Source organism: Necator americanus, chromosome I (genome assembly GCF_031761385.1).
Source record: "Necator americanus strain Aroian chromosome I, whole genome shotgun sequence".
Classification (NCBI taxonomy): Eukaryota; Metazoa; Nematoda; class Chromadorea; order Rhabditida; family Ancylostomatidae; genus Necator; species Necator americanus.
This window is the reverse complement of record NC_087371.1, coordinates 35651728-35670069: the sequence shown is the minus strand read 5'-3', so window position 1 is coordinate 35670069 and position 18342 is coordinate 35651728. Positions and strand designations below refer to the sequence as shown.

At 37.4% G+C, this 18342-nt stretch overlaps 2 protein-coding genes across 2 annotated transcripts; both read left to right on the top strand.

Annotated features, from left to right (window-relative positions):
- Positions 1 to 2963: 2963 nt before the first annotated feature.
- RB195_007898 (uncharacterized protein) lies at positions 2964 to 16128 on the top strand (the record flags this gene model as incomplete). The annotated part of the gene is made up of 4 exons (XM_064181777.1): positions 12582 to 12708; positions 14638 to 14851; positions 14909 to 15076; positions 15972 to 16128. 4 exons carry the CDS (start codon positions 12582 to 12584, stop codon positions 16126 to 16128), a joined length of 666 nt encoding a protein of 221 aa, XP_064038540.1.
- Positions 3074 to 3412, top strand: RB195_007899 (uncharacterized protein; the record flags this gene model as incomplete). The annotated part of the gene is made up of 1 exon (XM_064181778.1): positions 3074 to 3412. One exon carries the CDS (start codon positions 3074 to 3076, stop codon positions 3410 to 3412), a length of 339 nt encoding a protein of 112 aa, XP_064038541.1.
- Positions 16129 to 18342: the final 2214 nt, after the last annotated feature.

Genomic DNA, 18342 nt, shown 5'->3' with positions numbered 1-18342 from the left:
AAAATGGGGAAGATATTTCATTCATACTTATTATATTGAATTTTAAAAATTATTAGTTATTAAAAGTTTAAAGTTGTTAAAAATTATTATTGAATTATTAGTTTTTCAAAGGTTTAAAGTTTAAGTTGCTATTTGGGAACCACCTGAAACTAGTCCTAGTTGTTTTTTTTTTATTTTTATTAGCCCAAAAACTTTCAGGAGTTTTGCGGATAGTCACATACCGTTTCCCGTTCGATCGTCTTTACTTCAGCTATAATTCTTATTTCTCTTTCTACTTTTCTTTTTCAAAGAATTTCCTCCTTGAGATTCAAGGAAATACCCGTTATCATCACCTACGATTAAGGTACATTTAAACTGACACAATAGTATTTCCAGGACAAAACTTGAGAGAAAAAAGCCACTAGAAATCCTCAAATCCTAGCCGATTCTTCAGCAAAAGGAAAAAAGTAGACGTTTCCTTGAAAAGTGCAAAAGTTTAGATTCCCAATGAAATATTTCAATTATGTTTATTACCTAATTTTAAAAACTTTCGTTTTCAAAAACTCTCCAATAAACTGTTTTTTTAAAGCATAGAATGAATAGAATTATCATCATTCAGAAATATTTGTAACTGTAATAGTTTAGAAATTTTAATCCTGAGAAATAATGAATATTCAAGTATTTTCTCGAACTAAAAGCAAAATAACGATAGGATCCACGAAAAAAAGACGGGTGTTGTCCATCAATTCGTTCTTCGAGACGTCAGGAATTTCCATTTCCAACAAAATGACAACTGTTCACCGAAAACAACGTTTACACTTTGACTTTGAACATGCGGGAAAAAAATTCGCTGTCGTGTTGTCACGTTAATCTGATTCGCTGCCCGGTGGTCGAACAGTCGAGTGAGTCACAATAGTCACAAAGCGAACCAAAATTCAAAAATTTCAGAAAATTGAATTCCAAAATTAAAAATTTCTTATTCTATCCTTTTCTCCTTTTTCTTTTTTTCGTAAATTTAATTAGATAATCTATCGCAAAGTAATGTATTAGTCTACCCTCCCTTTTTTTTAATTCTAATTTTTTTCACCAAATAAATATTCGAACCATTTTCAATTCTAAGAGAACCACTCTCATATTTCAAGTAGACATCAATGTCGCTTTTTTTTTAGAATTCCGCCCTCACATTTCAATTTTTTCCTTTATTTTTCATCATTTATTTTTTTCACCGCATTCTTTATGTGATAAAAAATACTATTATTTGAATTAATATTACTGAAAAATATTGCCACTCTAGCTTCCTTTGAAGGTATAGATTTAATTAAGTTTAATAACTCAAATCTGATTGTATGGGGCAAAAGCCAATAACTTTAAAACGGAATAGTTGTAACAATAGTACTCACAGTTCTGCTGAAGACTTTAGAAAACTAAAATAATGTCAAGAAAGAGAATTTTTCGAGAAACTGTGCACATCTGGTGAAATTTTTGTGGGGAAAATCAAAAGAAACTCCTTAAAAATCGCTTGGAACTATCTCTTCTGGTCCTCACTAGAAATAAAACTGTAAAAACAGCAATAAATCATGTTTTCAAAAATTTCCATACGCAGGAATTTCCCATCAAACCTATTAGAAAGAAAAGAAGAAAATAAAAAGATATATCAACGAGTTATAGCAATAAATAATAAAACTGACTATTCGCTCAATTGTATTCAGTTTCTTAAAGAAATCCCTTCAAAAAGTTTCTTTCCTCATCCCTGTTGCATCCTTTCGGGACCCATAATCAGAACGCACATTATTGCTGGCGGCTATTCTCGACCAATTACAAATAACCAGTCGATATGGTAACAGCAAGCTATTTCGCTCATGCTTTTATTTTAAAAAATTTCATTTCAAATCAAGATTCCTCAAAATCAAATGACAACTACGTCTGTTCCTGGAAACAGTGCTTCTTCTTTTTTTCTTGCTTTCTTCCTCGTGCTCTCCTAATGTCGTTCTCCCACATTAGAAAGTTCCTCTTATTCGTCAAACTGTTTGACATTCATCGAATGTCAATTACTGGTTTTGGTGAATAAAAAGTAGTTCACTGAAGGGAGGTCCTGAACATGCCATTTCAACTCCCCATTTTGTCGCGAATTTCTGGAGAAAATTCGAGAATTCCCTATGTTCGACTGTCCTTTATTTTGCCATATTGAATACGTAGCTTTTTTTATTGATTTGATTGAGCTGTGACCAAGATTAGTGTTGATCTTTCTTTATTAACTGCTAAAGTTTCGGCATTTTCGCCTTCGTCGGAGCCTGGAAAAATCCAAGCCATAAGTGATTTATTCTCTCAAGCGCCTTATCACCCTACGGAGAAAGCACTCAAGAGGTAGGTGAACTCAAACAGCAACATATTTGTGTGGTGATCACTCAGAAAATGTGTTGATGTTTGAGTTTACCTACCGTTCGGAAGCTTTTGGGTAGGGGGATGAGGGAATTGAGAGAATAAATCCCTAATGGCTTTGATTTTCCAGGCTCTGACGAAGGCGAAAACGCTGAAACGTTAACTTTTATCATTTCTTTATGTTATTTTGCTTATTTTTTCATTTTTTTCATGAAGTACGCTTAATAGCGTACCAAAAAGGTAGTGGCAGAGACAACTATGTAGGTTATCTCTCCTCTAAGTCCTTAACTACTTCGAGTTATAATTTTCTTTTTAATTTTATAAATTTAATTTTTGGCTCTAATCCCTAACGGATATTTTCATTTTCAATGAATATCAATCCTAATCCTGGCCACAGCTTAAGCAGATCAATAAAAAAATTCGAGAAGTTTCGAGACTATCTGCACTTTCTCCATTCATATTGTTGTTGTCTCTTTGTTATCCAGCTGTAGCTGGTCATTTATACCAGAGTTCCTTGGATCCAGCTGCACTACATCCGTTTCGTTTCACAAATTAAGAACACATGTGTGTGTATGTGGACGGATTCAGCTAGTCGCTCATTTCGTATGCAAATCGCCGTCTTAATCAACGTTCCTCCACCAGCACCACCACCACCGCCACCACAATTTGTGACACTTGCGATGTATGCGATGACCGCGTATGCCTTCTGGCCAATATGTCCACGGGAATCCCGAGCAGAAAATTGACGGACAAGCTCGGACAACCCCGATCCGGAGCGGCTAATCTGCTTCGTGCTGCAATATGCAAATTCCACAAGCGCGGTGGTCGCTGTGAAGGGGGCGGGGCGGCGATTGCGCAACGGCGGGTCCGTGGACCTTTCGTGGACGGACGGACGGACGAACGGGACGGCCAGTCCCTGGCTAATTGGCCACCGCCGACTGACCATCGATCCAGCTCCGCTGCTGATCATTGTTTTCTACGTGACAGCTCTGCTTCTGCATTCATTCATTTGTTTTCTGGAAGCGTTTTCCGGATGTTGAACCCCATATCATAGTTTTCCATTATACTTTCCTGTCATTTCTCATCCGTTTCTCTTTCTTGCATGCTCAGCTGTCATTCGTGAAGCATCTGTCAATCGAGACTCAGGACTCCAGTTTGCAATTTTCTCGAACGTAACGCTAAAATGAACTGGAACTATTTTCGGGAATTGTCGTGACCAACAATCATTAGAGTTCGGATAGAGTTCTGGATTAGTGGAATTGCAATTGCAATTTCCGGTCTTTCCACCCGTTTCCGCCATTCACATTTTCACTCAAACGTTTCGTATAAACTGGATCAGAGCCGTAGGAAATCAAGGACGGAATTCATTCAATTCATCCAGAATTTTGGATTCTGGATGAAAATGTTTTACAGCGATAAGAATGTCATGGATTCTAATATGAACGAAAAGAATGTAAGAACGGAAATTTAATAAGTCATTTCATCCACAAACAGATTCTTCCTGACGGCTATCTCCACCATAAAATCAAATATGAACGGGAATCAATGCGAAAGTCCCCCTTTAGTCTCATTTATTTATGTTATTTTGTATGTTATTTTTACATTATTTTTTCTTTATTCGTTTCCTTAAAATTCTTTTATCATCTATCTTTATGTTGTTTTCTCTATTTTTCCATTTTTTTCATGCGCTACGCTTCATACGCTCTCAATGGCGTGCCAAAAACGTCGTTGCAGGGACAAGCAGGCTTATCTCTTAGATCCTTAACTGTTTTGAGTTATCTGGGCTCTAAGTTCCCTAACATTTCCATTATTTTCATTCTAGTACTATTTTAGATAGGTATTTTCATATTATTTAGGTAGATATTTTCATTTTTATTTCACACACTTAAATGACTGACCTGAAAAATGAAACGGGTAGGCTATTGGATGCGATCCGAGCTCATTCAAGCGAATAAGTTCGGCGTCCAGACGAAGACGTTGAATGTAAGAAGGATGTCAGAGTTTCGTATTCTCACGTTATGTGCAAGAAAAAATCCAGAGCCACATAATCAATATTCCAGAGAAAAGAGCAGAAGAAAAATGAGTTCCTCCAGCCCTGTCATTCGCATGCATACTTTTCCTTTTTTTTCTCTTTTTTTTGTTTTTGAATCACCGAATTTTAAATGTTTCTGCTTCGATAAATTACTTTCAGAAAAATGAATGCCCCATTTTCATTTTTTACAATGCACCTCACTTCTATTCATCTATTTTTAGTCACTCCTCGATGAGCTTTTGTTAAGAGAATCGTGAGTGGAGAGTCATAATATTTAATAATTAATGATTCCCTGCTATCGGCTCAGTTTTTCTGAGGATTTTGAGGGAGAAGTTTGAACGGGAAGAGGTGAAGGACAGGAGCACGCTCAAAAGTAGTAAAGCTAGCAATTTTTCGATCTCGATTTCGATGATCGTTCGTTAGATTCTTCCTAGAAATTAAAACGTTTTTATTTTGCATTTTTGGAAAAGAGTTCATTTACAAAGATTTTTTTGTCCATTCTTATGTTGATTTATTCTTATTTATTTTATGCTATTTTATTTCATTTACTTAATTTTTTTTACGTTTGCTGATTTAATTATCTTTTTTCTTGAATAAGAAACGCTTATAATTTACAGAAAACACTAGTCAGGAGAAAAAATCATAGAATTTTCTCTTCTCCAGTCATCTATTCTAAAATAGGATACGCTTTTGTCTTTTTTATGATATTCTTTATTATTATTTTATTATTATTTTATTATTATTTGTTATTATTATTTGTTTTTATTATTTATTATTATAGGATCAGCCAAGATTGTTAACAAACTTTATTACGGCTAACGTTAATTAATTAACGGCTTAATTTGTCTATTTCCCTATTAATCTGTCTAAAATTGTATTTAAGTGAACTTATAACTTACTAACTTACTTATAAATTATTACTAATGCAATGTAAATAAATTACTTTTAAGTAGATTGTATAATAAAAACACTGCCTAGGGTAAAATCAGAAATTTTTTCCTCCGCAAAATAGGAAATTTTTTTATCCTCTCACAACTTTCGCATTCCCTAATTATAGATTCTCACTATACAACCCGCATATGTACGTATCCAAGCATTCATTGCGCTTCAAAACTCCAATAAAACTTGAATGATATCGTGTTCCATTGTAATATATTGGTGGTACGCATGACGATTAAATTTTCTCCTCTGTGGATTCCCTGCAAAATTCCCATACACTCACTTCATTCCGCTTCGAATAATAGTGCACCTTTTTATTGCCATCTCTTCCCAATTCCAGAACATTCCAGAACCTCCTATCCACTATGCCCTTTGATAACATGTTGTTCTAGAAATTTTCTACTTTTTCCAAGGATTTTTCACATTTCCATACACATTGTCCACCGGAAATGTTAGTGTTTCACTTAAATTACACAGGTTAGGCGCTTAGAGATTAGGATGGAGAGGTTAGAGAGCAACATTTCAGTCTATTTTCTATTTTTTTCCCCAAGGATTTTTCACATTTCCATACACATGGATCACGAAAATATTCGTATTTCACTCCAACTTCACAACATAGGCGCTTAGAGTTAGGAGGTTACGAGAGGTTAGAGAGCAACATTTGAGTCACCCCACGGCTGCAGATCGCTGAACTGATCATCTCTCCGTGTCTTCGTTCATCAATCATCAATCAGTGCGATGAATCCGCAGAAAGCAGCCACGGTTATGAGTGCTGTCGTAACTGCGGAGGACTGAGGTGCACGAACGGGAAGAAACGATCATGTATCCGCTTTGAAGCAGCTGTTTCGCCTGGAAATTGCAAATCCTTCTAAACTGCTTCGTTCATACAGGGAGGAGCTCGCCATCGCCGCATTATATTCCCGTGGTACGGCAACGTTCGTTCGCAAATATTCAGATAAAATAACAATAAATTAATAATAATAATAATAATAATTGGAAATAAATAATAATATAAATAAACACGCATGGTAATAATATTATTATAATAAATAGTGCAATAATAATACAAATAAAAATTTAATCTTGAATTAGAAAGCCGCCTTCCAAAATACATAACACAGGTGTGAAAAAATCGGCATAAATCCAGGAACAACAAGAGAAACGAAGTCAGAGGTATCAGTTCACCCTACGAAGCAACTCTTTACATCACTGGTGTAACGGAATAAAATAATGAAATGGTGATACAGAACTAAAGACACAATGAATGTCTCTAGATTCTACAGCAAATTATTTACTTCGAAAATCCCGTAATGTACATTCTGTACTTTAGAACGCCTTAATTTTATCATCCAGCCTTTGCAAAGAGTTGTTTTGTCGGGTAAAATGATCCTTTTAACTCCATTTCGGCCTGTAATTCTTGGTTCTATGCAGTTCTTGCGTTTTCTTATGCGCTTTCTAAGATTGGAATTCTATTTACTTCTTCGGAGAATTCACTGAAAACGCTCCGAAACACTGATTTTTAATAAATAATAGAATAATAATTAGTAGTAAATTTAATTTCAAGTTCAATAAATTTAATAATAAATAAATAGCGTGACTTTGGGTCCCTCCTGCCAAGCTATTCCTCGTGTAAACATTAGAATGGCACATTATTTGCACTTCTCTCCTTAAGGAAGTGATAATGACGCCTTAACTGGGTCAGTGTCCTTGGATTCTCGTTCGGCACCCGCTAAGAAACACAAGAACAAAGTGTTACCGAGTAATTTCGATTCAGTTTTTTTTTTCGTCAAGAACCATTTCGTTCTCTTCTTCCAAACTTCTAAGTTATTCTGCTACTTTATGAAGTTATTTTGTCGATATTTATACTCTAGGTCCTAAGCTCCTTTTTGAGTTATTTTATTTTATTTTATTTCCTATTCCTTCGGAACATCTGATGACATTTTCTAATTTCCCTTAGTCTAATTATTTCATAAAGCATCTCGCCAAAATTTCACAAAACCAAACAAATTTTTCCGAAAGTTCCGATTTTAAGCATTACATGTGTGCCGAAGAAGATTTGGCTTTTTTCAAAATCTTGCCTCCTATAAATTTGCAAAGACTGCTCTTTGCTTTTTGCTTTGTTACTTTTCTCGAGTTCCTGTGTTTCCTTCTTTTCCTTCTTTTCTGCTATTTGTAGGGTAAAGAAAAGAAAAAAAATGAAATTATTTGCTTTTTCACGGTGTGCAATTTGCATCATTTAAATAAATATAACTAGGATGGAAATTTGACCTACCATCCAATCTTTGATGTCCTTCAGCTTACGAAGATTTTCCCCCCGTCATGTACTAAATTATGTCGGTCATATTTTCCGAACTAATTCTTTCCATAAAAGGTTGGATAGTTAGTGAGATTTGTAGATTTTTTTCTTGAAAAAAGAGGAACATTTTAAGATTTTTTCCAACAAGACTAGTGAAAATCGATTATGTTGTCTAAATGGATTAGGGGTTTCTGAAGCCAATATATTTTACAATTTTATTTGAAGTGTTCAAAATTGTTTAAAATGTTATTTGATCGCCAAAGAAATAAATGAATATTAATGAGATGAGCGAAAAAAAAAAATCATACAAAACATTTCACTTTTTGAATCTTAATCCTTCTGTGGTTCTAAAATTTTCAAAAAATAAAAAGAAGAATTTTTTTTTTCTCTTCAACAAAAATCTCTCTCAAAAGACTCAAAGCATGGGAAGGGAAGTGCAGTGGGAAGTAACTTCACCTTCTTTTTCTTCTCTTTTTTTTTGCTATCTATACATTTCCACTCCGTGGACATCCAACCCACCTCATGAAAATCGATTCGTTGGTAGCTTTGGTTTCAATTTCATGGTAGTGCTGAGCCAACACAGCGTTAATGTCATCCTTATCGAATTCTCAATAAACATCGCTTTTGTGTTGGTGGAATTTATCGAATTTTCCTACATTTTCTGGACGTTATGTGGGCGTTTTATGGTCAATCAAAAACTGACATTATTCTGCTTGACGTCAGCTAACTGTCAGTCAATCGTGTCCGTCGCGACCGACAGTGTTTGGACGATCCGTTCGTTCGTTCTTTCGGTCGTGGGGTGTGTGCATGTGAAGTGCACGGAAATTGCTTGATTCGTGGATTAATCACCTTCTGTTTTGAACGTGTAGAGCACGATCCCCTATCCGCGCCATCGTTTTGGGGCCATTGCGTCGCCGTAACCGTAGCCATAGGTGCGATAGGAGAAGCTGGGTCCTTCTCAGGTGAAGGGGGTTTAGCTGATGGGGTGCAGCTCAAGTGAAGGAGCTCCTTTCGCCAACCGCCCAAAAGTGAATGGGGTAATTTCGCCAACCGTTTGAAAAGGAAGGAGGTCCCCCCCCCCCCCCCGTTCAAAAGTGAAGGCGATCAGAGCACCGGCTCCGACTATCGCATCTATAGCTGTAGCAGCGCAATGTTTCTTTGCTGGCTACGGCCGGCGGGCAAGCGAGCGGCCATGGCCATAGCGGCAAAGGCGTTCGCGTCCCTCGGCGTCCTCGTCTTCGTCGTCAACGATTTATTGCCTGCATTATGTGATGTTTATAATGCACACACACACACACAATCTCGCTACGATCACCATCAATTATGAACGACTCTTTCGTTTCGGGAAAACTCACGCACGACGGCACGGATTAGCCGAGACAAACGAGTTCGTTTGTGGTCGCTTTTCTTTTCTGGTTGCTCGCTGGCTGATTCGCTTACTGTTTTCATTACCGATATGAGCGGAATTTTCGATATAAACGGAATTTTCGATATAAATGGAATTTCGATAGTCGATAATATTTCTCCACAATTTTTCACACAGCTGTAGGAAGGTCATGAAATTCCACACCACATTATATCGTCATCAAAATAGTGTCAAGGTAAAGTGACTAAGAGGAGTTCCCATCTCTCCCTCAACTATCTTTTATGACATCGTTCACGATGTTCTTTTGTGTTTTTTTCCCCTATCATTCGATTCTTATTTTCTTCTTTATTTCATTAGCAATTGTCCTTCGTTTTAGTGTCGTTTTTGTTTCTTTTCATCAACTTTTCATCTTTCCTACGCATAATTCAATCCGCATCATTTTCTTTATTTTCCCCAACTCCTAGCAATCCTTGTTGTTCCCCTGAACGTGGTGAAGTTATTCCAGTTATTCCGGTTTAATCATCACTTATTCCAAATCCATGTTTCTTTCTATTACGCGGTCACCTTCATTACTTAAGGTTTCCTTTCTTTTTCGTTCAGTATTTTTCACTGGAACCAGTTGAATTCCCTGCTAACTCCAGAATTCCAACAAAACTTCTCTTTTTCCACCTCACCTCGTTCCATCTTTCTCACTTCAAACTTCGTTTACCCTTTCAGTCGAATGGATGGGTTTCGAATTGAATCATCGTCTAAAAACGTTGTGTGCTTTGCAGTTTCTAATGTTTTTAATGTGACAGCTTTACTTACACTACACACTCGCTCCTCGCTTGATTATGAGTCATTTTCGAAGGGAAATGATAATATTATTAAGGATCTGGTTGAAGAAAGAAAAAAGCATTTATCAAACAAATTAGTCATACAGACATTATTTTTTGTTGAACGGATCACCCCACGAATCTGAGGTGGTACGGATTTCAGGTGGAGTATTCGTATACGGGATCGTAGATTATGGAGAGGTCGGTGATTCCGTCCATCTCTTCCTAATTGCAGTAAAAAAAACGGGCCGGAAGATACGGCTTCGAGCGTTCCGGCGCGCTATTTCCAACAATGAGTTCGATTGGAGCGCGCCAGTCGTGTGCACACGTCGCATCTTCCGGGCCGTTTTTTTACGGGAATTAGGAAGAAATGGACGGAATCACCCCCCGTCTCCATAATCTACGATCCCGTATACGAATACTACACCTGAATCCGCACCACCTCAGATTCGTGGGGTGATGCCTTTAAGGAGAAGGCCATACACATTTACTCTTCTTAATCCTTAAAAAAAAACATATTTTCATTCCCCTACGCACAAAATGATCCTTATTAATGTGATCAGATTCACAGATTTACCCTACCTGTCATCTCTTCGATAAAGCTAAAATTCACGGAAATGATATTAGATTTCCCTTTAAATGACCACCATCAAGAAATCTCCTGTCAATTTTTTAAGTTATAAATATTAATATTAGTGAAATAATTTTTATAATAATACTTCATGAACAAAATTGCTTATTACTTCACATACCAATAAAGCTTAAAATATTAAAAAAAATAGAAAAAACTATACTTTCAATTAAATTTTTCCTTTCACACTGCATTTTCGTACGGAAACGAATCGAAACACAAAGCTTCCTCTCTTTTAATCGTGACCGTGAAGGAAAAATGTGAGGAAAAAGAAGCCCTGGGGTTATGAGGTCTTCCTCCGTAATTAAATGAATTTTACTAGTCCATAAAGTGTTAGCTACTAGTATCTGTACTGCACATGTATAGTAATGGAAACTTTAAATGAGAAATAAAATAAAATAAATAAATAAATATGAATAAATAAGAATAAATAAATATAGATAAATGAGAATGGACTAAATAAATAAAATATAAGTAAATTAGAATGAATAATTAAATACAAGTATAAATAAGTAAGAATAAATATATAAATATAAATATAAATAAATATGATCTCAAAAGGATCCACTCCAGAAATCTGGGTCATGTGGGCTAAGGACACCAACGGTTAAAGCCGCCTAAGTGTCCTTAAAACGAAGCTGTCCTATATGATCCAGCTGGACGTTCTTAGCTCTGGATCATTAACAACTTGAGAATCTATGGATGGAAAAGAAACTTAACTAGATTAAGCGCAATAAAACTAGTAAATAAATAAATAACGATACTACTAAAAACTAATGAATGAAATAGAAAACTAAAAAAATAAAATAAAACATTTCCATAAATCTAGACGAAATTCTCCATTAACTCTCGAAATCTCAAAATTTTCAAAAAATTTATTTTTTTTTGATTTTGGAAAAAAAAAAACTAAAAAATATATATAGAAGAAAAAAAAAAAAAAAAAAAAAAAAAAAAAATAAATAAATAATAATTCGATCTAGTATATATAGGGCTGACTCAAGTACTGCCCTCGGCCGTTCTGATCCTGGATGAATCGATTGGCATCTCGTTTTGCAATCGTACAATGTAAATGTGCTCGAAAAAAAAAAAACAAACAGCTGAACTCTATCTGCACACACACACAGAGACAGACGTTACAGCGACATCACTTATGTGTCGAACATCAAAGCGTTTGCCGCACTCGCGTTTTACCTCGTTACTGATACAGTTTTACCTCGCTGATGTGGTTCTATTCGTTACATTCTGATATACTTACCCCTGCTTATTTATCATATTATATTGCTTATTTATTACATTATATTGCTTATCAAGTCATTGTATAGGCCAACACGCGCTCCAAAACCTCAACGATTACGAATTCCAGTAAAACGCGTTGGCGCATCCCGAGTGGATTGATACGCCAGTGACTTTATTCTTTTTATCCTTTTTATATTGCTTATTTACTCTACTTTTTTCTCGTTGCTGGATTTTCTATTGTTTATTTGTATTCATTCCTTGCCTCTCATTCTGGGCAAGCCTTTGAGCGTAATAAATAAATAAATAAATATTTTTTGTACTATTTATGAGCACTACGCGCACAGCACTAGTAATATATTGGTCGACAACGATGAAACATGATAGCACCACGCCTGGCTATGGAATCATTTCCGGACGCTAATGTGTGTGTATGTGTGTGCTCGAATTGGATTTACCTCCCGTACGTTGCCATCGATCCTAGAAAGGCAGCTTTTATGCGCATTACGTAGAAGAAGAAGACGGGGAGAGCGGTTCAAATTTCCTTCGAATGTGGCGGCTGGCTTTGTTTGTCCCCCCTACTACCTCGGTTTGCACTAACTTCCCCAGAGGACATTTTTGAGCAATTTAATTCCGTAGACACACGGCACACGAATCTTCCTAGCTTCCCGGCCTTAGCCCTATCTAGCCCGCTCCTCGTGACTATGCGTTTAGGATCATCCAGAATGAAGTGGACGGCCTAATGTCGCATACAATATCGGTCATCGGCATTGCGCTCATTCGTTTACTCAACAGCCCGTAAATAATTCATTCGCACTATCCATCGTGAACCATCGTTCGAAACGTATTAGTGGACCTCTACGATACACTTCGGATCACAGTATTTTCCAGAAAAACAAAATGTGCCGGAAATGATGGAAGAAGACCATTACGATACACCGTGGGAATTCCTCGCACGACCCAACTCAGTACGACTATCCGCTATCGATGCGGCGTTGTTCGCCAAGGGTCCCGCTGCTAGCTCGGATTCACCGCAAGGTAAACAGCTTATTTTTAGAAAAATCATTCATTGCTATGAAAAACTGGTGACCCCTGAGTCCAAAAGGACTTCAGTTACTTGAGGATTTCGGGTTTATTTTTTGAAATTTTATTGTAATTTCTCGGGAAACATTACTGTTGTTCTGATTACATCAGAACATTGAGAAGGAAGTTCACGCACTTGGAAAAAAAAACAGATGGTGAGTGGTTGAAGTGCAGGATTTTTTTTTTAAATGCTAATAGAAAAGTCGAAAAAGATAGACGTTTCATGAATTCCTTGTTTCTTTTACTTCTTTGGACACTTTTCGTAGATCTAGAGAAAAATCGTAAAGGAAATTCTAATTTTACACAGATTTTAAAAGAGATGGATCGAGTTTTAGACTTCGGTGACATTTTTATAAGTAGATCAAGTAGGTCGGAAAACGACAGCTTCCCGATATCGAATACGAAAAAAAAATCATAAAAATTCGTTAAATAAATATTAGATAAAACATAGTGTCATGTCATATAATAACGGGTTTAGCCGTTATGTGCGTGTGTGTGCGTTTGTGTTTGTTTGTCTGTGCGTCACGATATTCTTCCATGAAGATAAAAAAAAAAGGAAAATTCCATGTTAGCTGTAGGGAAAGAAGACGAGAAGGTATGGCTTCGTTTTAATGGTGGTATCGAAGGAATTTGAAAAAAAAGAACGAAGTAAAATCAATTTTGCATATTTTTCTTAAAACTGATACTGATATCAACAGTAGAAGAATACTGGAAAATCTTTCACCAATTCCTTATATTTTATAAAAAGATTATAATTCTTTTGAAAAAAAAAAACCAAGAAGAATCGTTGTTAGCAACAAAACCAACAACAAAATTCAAAACAATTATAATTCTCTGCCAAAAATCTAGAGAAAGGCGCCCTTACTTCAAATTTTTATTCACCACCGAAGCGAAACCACAAAAAGTTTGAAAGTCAGCACCGTTAGTAGTTAATATAACAGTAGTGATTCCTTCTCGAATAAATAACATCAAATTAAGGAGTCCTGTTTTCCTGGAATCCGCACAAAATCGGGGAAATTTCCGACATAAAGACAGAAAAACTAGTATTATTTCCGAGAAAAAAATCGATAAAAACAATATGAAAATTTCAATCATAACATAATTTTATATTACAATATCGATATTTCTAGCGTTGCACGGCACCAGTGCTTTTTTTTTTCTCGGCGCCGGCAAAATGCTGGAGAAGCTTTGCTGCGGAGCAATTTGTTCCGATGGGGCTGTAGGCACGTGGATGAATAAGAAAAATGACTAAAGGGAGAATGAGAAGGGGAAAAAACAGAAAAAAAAACAAAATACGTGTTCTCTAAGTGTAACACCATGTGTCAGTTGAAAAATCGTTCACCCGACGACGTGACAAGCAGTATTTTGAGAGAAAATTCATTACTGCATAGAATGTTTGACCTCAAAAACATGGTAGAAAAAAGTCATGAATCTCCTCATCCCTCAATTTCTTCTATGTTCTCATTTACAGCGGGTTTTTAGAAGGGGAATAGCTTTAGACCACTCACCTATTTTTAATTTTAATTCTAGTCTATTTATTTCTTCAATAATTTATGTTTTAGTAAAAATGCTACGCTTCATAAATTTCCTTAATTAATTAATTAATTAATTAGGAATTAATTTTGTCCAAAGCACTTCTCTGTTGTGTCAAGGAGATTTTAAAAAAATATAAATGGAAAGTAAATAAGAAATAAGAATAAGATGAGTTCCTAACTCACAAATTTCTTTATTGAAGGGAATTTTAGAAACTACGCGAATAACACTTGCAACTTATAGAGTTCCTTGAACTTTTCTAAATCACATTTTCCTAAGTTTCAGATTTTCTCATTTTCCTAAAAGTTTCAGATTTCTTTAGAGCAAAAAAAAACCCCTATTACATTTCAGCCTCTCCACTCCCACAATCCCCATCTTTTTCACACCATTTGGTGCATATCGGGAACTCTCCGGTTGATTCCAAGAGGAATTCTCTACGATCCGGGGATAGACCACGGCGTGTTGATGCACAAAATGAAGAGGAAACACTTTTGGAGAGGAATATAGATAGAGTAGGCGCTGAGAAACTGCTTGAAAGTCGAGGATTAGGCGATTTTTTATTGAGGTACGTTCGTGAACGTTTTTCGAGACCATCCATTTCCGTAACGCGATGATTTTTCAGATCTCGAGGTGAAGGCAGTGCAGCTCTATCGTTACGGGGTGCTACCGGTGTGCTGCATATAAAATTGGAACGAAGGGGTGATAAATGGGTGATCGGTGAAGGTCCATGTTTTCGATCGATCGCCTCAGCCGTACATTATTATCGACGGCATCCGTTGCCGATACGAGGGTCCGATCATCTGCTGTTGAACGCGTCACTCACGAACACGGTCCGCTTATAGCGCCGCACACACACACACACCGATACATTCCACTTTTTCCAAGCACAGCGTAGGATCACCCGTTGCCTGAATTTCAGTCCCACAGAGAGAGCGAGAACGCCAGAGGGTCTACCTATGTAAAAAAAAATGTCACCTGCCGAGTATTTGTGCCAGATTGTTTAGATGTTCGCTTGTCGACGCCTTTTTTCTTTGGCTCGCCGATTCTGCTTTGTTTGAATTTGTCATTTTTGTTTGTTGTTTGTACATACACATATAAGTAGAGGATAAAACAATCATATCTTCAGTTTTTGTAAAAAAAAATCTGGATTAACAAGAATAAAAAGAAGTACAGAAGCAAAATACAAATAGAAATACACAATAGGACGCGATCTTGTAGAAATTTTCGCAGAAAAGACCACGATAATAGGGACTTTCTGCAATTGCACAATAGGCAAAGAAAGTCGACATTAATGGGAAATACTCGAAAGAAGATCTAAGAGTTTCCAGACATAGATTACCTTACTCCAAAAAAAAATCCTCAAATTGATTTAGCAAAGAATAATGAGCCCGTAGAAAAGCAATATCGAATCGAAGAAAATATCAATTATCAGGGAAGTGTTTGGATGGAGTGAAAACCAGGAAGAAGCAATAGGGAGAGCAGAGATTTTGAGAAATATTGGCAACTCTATGGATCCGACAGCTTTACTTCGCTAAACCCTAATTTTTGGTCTACTGGATCTTTATTCTGTAAATTTCTCTTATTGATATTTATTGATTTATATTGACACTTGATATTCATACTGATATTTACGTTTATATTTTGAATATTTACATCAGTGCGCAGTCATTCTCAAATATGTTCAGCCTTGCTGAACCTATCGCAAGGCACACTACAAAGAATAACATCAAAACTTCGCAACTTAGAACTTACCGTCGACGATCAAAACAACCAGACTTGCAGGTCGCTGCAGGACCCTCGCTGCTCAAATCGGCCGCAGGCCGAGTGAGGATCCCACCGTGAAATTTAGAACGCAGTTAAATTCGGCGTCATTAATAATTCCTACTTCGTACACGACCAAAAAGAAGTCCTATCTTTCTTTTTCTTTCCTTAACAATAAGTTTTTCTTACTTGTAGGAACTTCCACGATCTACGAATCGCCTATCGATCTAATAAATTTATGGGAAAATTAGCAATTCATCAGAAAATCTGCTAAAATATGAGAGAAAAAGGTTCGTACTCCGAAAATTGGATGCCTAGTGCTAAACTGACGAGCAAGCAGTGGAGAATAGCACGGAAAACGCTAAACACGGAAAAAATGTCCGTTTTCAATAGGCCAATTCAACAAACTGCGAGATTCTGTCCTAATGACACCAACGAAAGAAACTAACAAGGAACTATAGTGCAACCGAATCACTGGTGCAAATGCAAGCAAGCCTCGGCACCATAACATATCACAGAACAATCAGTGGTCATAATAACACAATAATACATAATAATACGAATGTAGAACGTAATACAAAATTGACGATGCTGGGATATCTCCAGCAAAAAGTAGCGTTAGAGATGTGTACGAGTACGCGCGTATTCACACTCAACTCGCCCTAATCGTTTGGAAAAACGACCTAGGAAACGGGCTTCCCGCACGAATTTCCCTACAAAACACCTTGTAACGCGGCACAACCGTATAAGCACCGCGTCTGCGTCGAGCGTCGCCGAGATAATCAGTTACTTTTTCCCAGCAGCTTATTCAAATAAAACCAATGGTTAGGCTGCTGAGCGGTGTTATAAAGTGCTTCGTACGAAAGTTCGAACTCGGACACCGTTTTCCCTCCATTTTTTTCAGGACTTTTGGGCAGTATTAAGCGTTAACGCCCTCTACTACACCCTTGACCCTATTTTTTCGTAGACATCCCAACATCGATAATTTCGTGGCATACTCTCAACGTCTACCTACCGTGACCTTATAATCGAATGTCCTACGAATTACATCCAGCTGCGGATATTCAACGTGCACGAGATACGCACCTCATCTATCGTAAAGTTGGCACCGAATGTGTTCAATTGAGTGGCCGCGACGCGTTTGCCGCAGAGCAGGCTGTTTCTCTGATTCCACAAACCTTTATCCTTCCAATTTGTCCTAATTAATAGTATTGTCGAGTCTAAACAACCTGGAACTCGGTATGCAGTTGCGTGAGCCTCCGCGCTCAAAGCGGAGGGGAATGAGGTGGGACCGTCCCGAAGTGCAGTGATGAGTGGTGCCAGCAAGAACCAGCAAGAATCCCAACCCTCCTCGCTACGATTCAACGAACCGCTTCTAGCGCACACGGCTGCGCAACTGCTCCGATTTTCAGGTCGTTTTAGCTTGACCACGCACATTTCCCTGTATAGTCGGGTCAAAACGACATGAATCATGAGTGTAGTTGCGGTGCGTTTGCGTACGCGCACGAAACGGCGCGGTGGAGGCAGCAGTTGAAACCGAGGTGGGACTGTCGCAAACTACTGCGATGGGTGGTAGCAACAATTTCACCACGCTCCTAGCCGCTGCGCCACACCTCACCGCCTTGAGAGAAGTCGCGTACGCAATTGCACCGTGCTTCGAGTCGTTTTGACCCCACTATAACTCACTGGAACTCACTAAGCAGAGCGCACATTTTGACTACAACCATTCTCGCTGTTGATACTGGCTACCAAAGTTCTCTCCATGTGTTCAGTTCATGTGAAATCTTGTAATTCACAGTATTCCTAGTAAAATGCGGGCAGAATCCCAGGCATCAGTCATAGAATTAGGACTAGAGAATACAACTCATTCTTGAAATTCCACAAGCAGATACTGCAACTGCACAAACCACATTCGATAGGCGTGTTAAATATATCCGGGTACATTTTCTGGGTTTGCTATCGTGGATAAGTTCTATTAGGCGTCTCAGTAAGTCGATACGCACCCTGTTTAACTGTAGAATTGATTGTGGTTATTGATTGCGTAGATTCGGTTATGCTACGACAAAAAATTGGACAAATTCTCTCCGTATGTTGGCACGATGGACTTCCAAGTTCTTCATCATTTATATGACGCTGGTCAAAACGGGTGAAATGTAGTTGTAGGAAGGAGGACTCCATTGAATTTTTATTTCTAGACGTTCTATTTTGCTTTTTCCCTTGATAGCTTTACCCTACATGTCATACATCCTCTAAGACTAACGCTTAGATGTTAGGGCACGGACTGATTTAGTTATT